The sequence below is a fragment of the Zea mays genome, chromosome 1 (genome assembly GCF_902167145.1).
Source record: "Zea mays cultivar B73 chromosome 1, Zm-B73-REFERENCE-NAM-5.0, whole genome shotgun sequence".
Classification (NCBI taxonomy): domain Eukaryota; kingdom Viridiplantae; phylum Streptophyta; class Magnoliopsida; order Poales; family Poaceae; genus Zea; species Zea mays.
In genome coordinates, this window is record NC_050096.1 from 255,817,998 (window position 1) to 255,822,611 (window position 4,614).

A 4,614-nucleotide genomic window follows, 5' to 3' on the forward strand; every position below is an offset into this window, starting at 1 on the left:
AAACTCTGTTTTTACTGCCTAGAGCTAGAAGGATGAGGCTTAGAGTGTCAATAATGGTGATATTGGGGGATGCTTGTATTCTACCTTAATTACGATTTCCTACTCTGAAAATTGGCATGGGTCATTCTCCAACCTCAAGTTTTCAGCTTCAATATATGCATCAAAGTAGTTAAACAGAGTTTACAAAAATAATGTCCTTACGCAGCAAAAGTTTGGGTAAGTCAAAATAAGAAATCATTTATGCAACAGTGGTCCAACCTTCTCATTGAAATTAGACAATATAACAAAATGGAGAAACAATTTCCTAGTTAATCAAAGGATATAATGCAAGAGCTGCATATTCGATAGAATGCTCTTCATTAGATTATCTTCGAAATGGCTAATCCCATCTACACCACCCCACGGCCACGTATACACACCTTGTGTGTTATAAAGAAGGGCGAGCCCGGTGAAGGAGGTGACTGGCTACTGGCTGGCTCGGCGTCGGAGGTTTATAGCGTGTTATTTGCCTCTGGCAGATAAGTTTTATCCAGCAGCATCATTATCCCTTGTTGCTTACGCAAGGCGACGGTGTGGAACCGTCAATCGGTAAAAAAATTGGTATTTTACATACATGCGTAATGCGTTTATGACAATATATATAGCACAATAGTTCATGTGTCGGGAGGCGAAGACCAGCAGCGAAAAAGGCCTCAAAAACTATCAACTCACCCTCAGGCTCGGGGACCTCTTCTGCACCCAGGGCCTGCCCGACACCGTTACTAAAGTAACCAAGCCGCTGCATCTCCAGCATGTGGCCCGAGAAAATCCTTGAGGTCCTAAACTCCACGGTGTGGCCGGGCTGCAACTCAACCATCGCCAAGTCACTCAAGGTCTCCTTGACGATGGCGCGGCCGGCGATGCGCTCAGCAGACGAGGAAGAATACATTGCAACGTACCGTCGGCGGCGGCGGCGCGCGGTCTGCTTGATACGAGCCAAATTTTCGGCGCAGAACGAGCAAGGATGGCAGGCGAACAACTGTAAAAGCTAGGGTTTCCGCAGCGGAAATGCAAGCAAGCGGTGGTCTCGGCGAGGTCAGCTTTTTATAGGCACGACGCGACGCCTCGGGAAACCAGTAGTCCAACAGTAACGCGTCCATCAACAGTCACATTTCAAAAAAAACCGCGAGACCACTTCGAGAGAGGGCAGCGTCTTCACCATCTCACGGTGATCTTCGGCACCAGCTGACTTGGTCGAACTGGCCCCTCGGAGGGCAAATGTTGGGGCGAAAGCGAACACGCCACCCTTCGTTCGACGACTTCTTCCTTGCGCTGCACGGATGAAGACCGCATCCGCAGGCCCCGCCGGACAGACCAAGGACACCGTCCATACGGAGGCCTGTCCGACCCCCTTCGCTCCGGCAAGACAAGACGAAGGCCCCGCGAAGACCATAGGGCCTCCTCCGCCTCAGAGCAGGGGGAGGCCCGTGTACAATTCGGCCCATGTAGCAGGGCCCCGCGTCCGGACGCCGCGTGGGCAGTATGGGTTGGGTCGTTTCTGTAATAAAGTATGTCTTAATGACTCGCTGTAACCTCCCCTCGTGGGAATATTATGGGGATAAACTAGGTAATCGAGGGTCTAAATGTCCTTGACAGGGTCGGGGGGACTACCTATAAATATCCCCGTACTGTGCCAAAGCGTAGGGAGCAATTTTGTGGCTTTGACACCCCGTGTAAGCATTACAAATCCATCTCCCATTTCCCGTTGGATCTACCTGTCCTGAGAGGCAGGTTCCAACAGTCCCCTTTAGTGGAATTATTATGTGGAAGTGTTAGTTATTTTAGTTTACAGAGTAGGATCCGCAGCTCAAATTAAAGCCATGAAACAAGTAGCTGGCAAATCAAAATTAGAACTAGCTCAATTCGCAGAATTACAAGCCTTTGCACAATTCACCTCCGCTCTGGATAAAACAAGTCAGAATCAATTGGCAAGGGGTCGACGATTACGGGAATTGCTTAAACAATCCCAATCAAACCCTCTCCCTGTGGAAGAGCAGGTAGCTACTATTTATATCGGAACGAGAGGATATCTTGATTCGTTAGAAATTGAACAGGTAAATAAATTTCTGGATGAGTTAGATAAACACCTAAAAGATACTAAACCTCAATTCCAAGAAATTATATCTTCTAATAAGACATTTACCGAGCAAGCAGAAACCCTTTTGAAGGAAGCTTTTCAGGAACAGCTTGAACGGTTTTCTCTTCAGGAACAAACATAAATATAGCATGTCTACTCTTATTAGTATAACTCGTGTTTGTAGAAGAGGAATCAAAGATTTTTCATTTGAATCATGCAAAAAATAGTTTTTAGTATAGTTCACCTAACTAGTAGTACCTTAAGTCACTCAACATTCATGGTTAACATTTTGTTTTGTTTTTTATTTCTCGGTGGTCAGCGAAAACAAAATTGCGACTAAAATCTGCCAATTTTGAATTTCTCAACCGGGTGAATTTTCGAATTTGCAAAACAAGATCAGATATTCGACCGAAAAATCATATCTCTTTGGCGAAATTCGATGTTGTTTACCGAAAGTGATGCTTTTGTAAACAAATAAAAAAATCTGATCATATTTTTATTATATTTTCCTAAGAAAATATTTGAATTTTTATTATATTTATGTTTTTTAATTTTTTTAGAATTTTAAAATTTGAAATGAAATTCGTCAAAACTAGAGCGGAAAATGTTTCTGGCCAGTGCCGAGAACGAAAAAAATTACCAAATTTCGTCCAAAAATTTAACCATGCTGGCAGTATATCTGACGGAAGCTGGTAGCAGATTATATATAGATCACACACACGTGATGCATACAAAAATACGTACACAAATATGTAGTAGGGTAGATCCTACCCGTGGCTGGAGGGCCTGCAGCCCTGGTCCAACACTTCAAGTTGTATTTAGAGTATCACTATTAATTTGAGCATTTAAAGTTGTATTTAAAGTGTTTAGTACAATAAAAATAATTTGAGCTCCAATTGCTTAATGCTAATCATGTATTTTAGAAAATAAATTACATTGTTAGAAAAAAATATTAAAAATGATGTATAAAACAAGGATATGATACTAATTCGGTGTGTATATTTGGATCGCTTCATGATCTATCCAATATTCTTTATAAGAAAAATATAAAATAGAACATTGTTTGGAGCTATTTTTTATGAGTTGAGCCCTATTTTTAAAGATACACCTATTATTATGAGTTGAGCCCTATTTTAAAGATACAACACTGATTTAAGGTATTGTTAGAGATACTCTTAGGGCCTGTAGTAATTTTAGTATAGTCATACGAAAAGGTCGACAAATACATACAGCAAGATAGAGGCCCATCAAGCCATCACCATGTGAACCACATGCAACAACCCACCCAAGTTTGCAATTCATGCATCCTCTTCATAGTTGCTCTGTTAGTTCGCATTGCAACCACCTTCAGTCTTCCTAACCTATGATTCAGCACTCTTTTTTGATATGTTTCCAAATACAATTTAAATATTTTAAAATAGATATACATATAATTTAGGATTAACCTTCAATTATATTGCTAACGACATATTAAAATAAGAATAGTTGTTTAAAATTTTTATGTATTATTTGCTTTGTACAACAAAAATGGTGAAAAAACATTCAAATATGAATCAATGTTCGGATTTTATTTCTATCATTTAAAAAAATATAGGACAAATTCGATATTTATTTTTTAAAATCTTAAGTAGCTCAATGCTAAAAACAAAATACAAATATGCATAGTAGATCCTGCATTCTACATATTCACAACCAAACAAAGAAAACCAAAAATCTAACAACGAAATAACAACAAAAAATCTAACGACCAAATAAGTATCTGGATCCATAACATGCATAACAGGTTGTACGGCCCAGCATGGATCGAATCGCAGTTGCAAGCAGCAGTCGCAGTCCCATGGATGCCGTCGTGTGAGCCGGCCTCGCAGTCTCAGTCTCAAGGGTACTTGGGCCTCTTCTTGGGGCTGGCGGTGAGCATGTTGCGGTAGCAGGGGCAGTCATGGATGTCGCGCGGCGGCATCGCAGGCCCGCATTTGCAAAACTCGCATTTTAGGCCGCAGGAGCTCATGCACGCCTCCCGTGCCCGCCGCGTGGTCGTCCTCGCGCACCGAACGCAACACTTGCCCCAGGAGAACCCTGCAGCATGCATATGCGCGCGAGCACCGGCGTCAGCGGTCACCAGCAGTCACGCACGAGATCGAGACGGATGACAACCACGCTAAGGGCGTCGCTCGCACGTAGTAGTAGTATGTACGCACTTACCTAAAGCGGCGGCGTCGACGGTGTGGAGGCACGACGCGGCCACGAGGAGCACGAGCAGGATGATCGTTGCTGTCTGAAGCGGGGGCTTGGCCATGGCCACCGGGAAGAGCTCTGCTGGCGCTTGTAGGCTGCTGTCAACTTTGGCTGAGGAGAGAGGGAGAGGGAGTGAGGTGCCACTTGCTCGTGTCCGGTCTCCTTTATATTCATGGCGCTGCACCACACCGTCCCACCCCATAGACGACCCCAACTCATCCACCCTGGAAGTGAGGATCTCATCGCCACACACACCGGACCTC

At 43.6% G+C, this 4,614-nt stretch overlaps 1 protein-coding gene across 1 annotated transcript; it reads right to left on the reverse strand.

Moving 5' to 3' along the window:
- Window positions 1–3,663: 3,663 nt before the first annotated feature.
- LOC103643683 (peamaclein) lies at window positions 3,664–4,412 on the reverse strand. The gene is made up of 2 exons (XM_008666865.3): window positions 4,319–4,412; window positions 3,664–4,192 (listed from the first exon to the last, which is right to left on the reverse strand). The coding sequence occupies exons 1-2, from the start codon at window positions 4,410–4,412 to the stop codon at window positions 3,993–3,995; spliced, it is 294 nt and encodes a 97-aa protein (XP_008665087.1). The 3' UTR covers window positions 3,664–3,992.
- Between the last annotated feature and the right edge of the window lie 202 nt (window positions 4,413–4,614).

What these genes read in the sequence shown, in the direction of transcription:
- LOC103643683 (XM_008666865.3), bottom strand. Translation starts at nt 4,412, where the DNA reads ATGGCCAAGCCCCCGCTTCAGACAGCAACGATCATCCTGCTCGTGCTC. An exon ending in CGTCGACGCCGCCGCTTTAG is followed by an intron (nt 4,193 to 4,318) that starts GTAAGTGCGTAC and finishes TGCATGCTGCAG; the next exon opens with GGTTCTCCTGGGGCAAGTGT.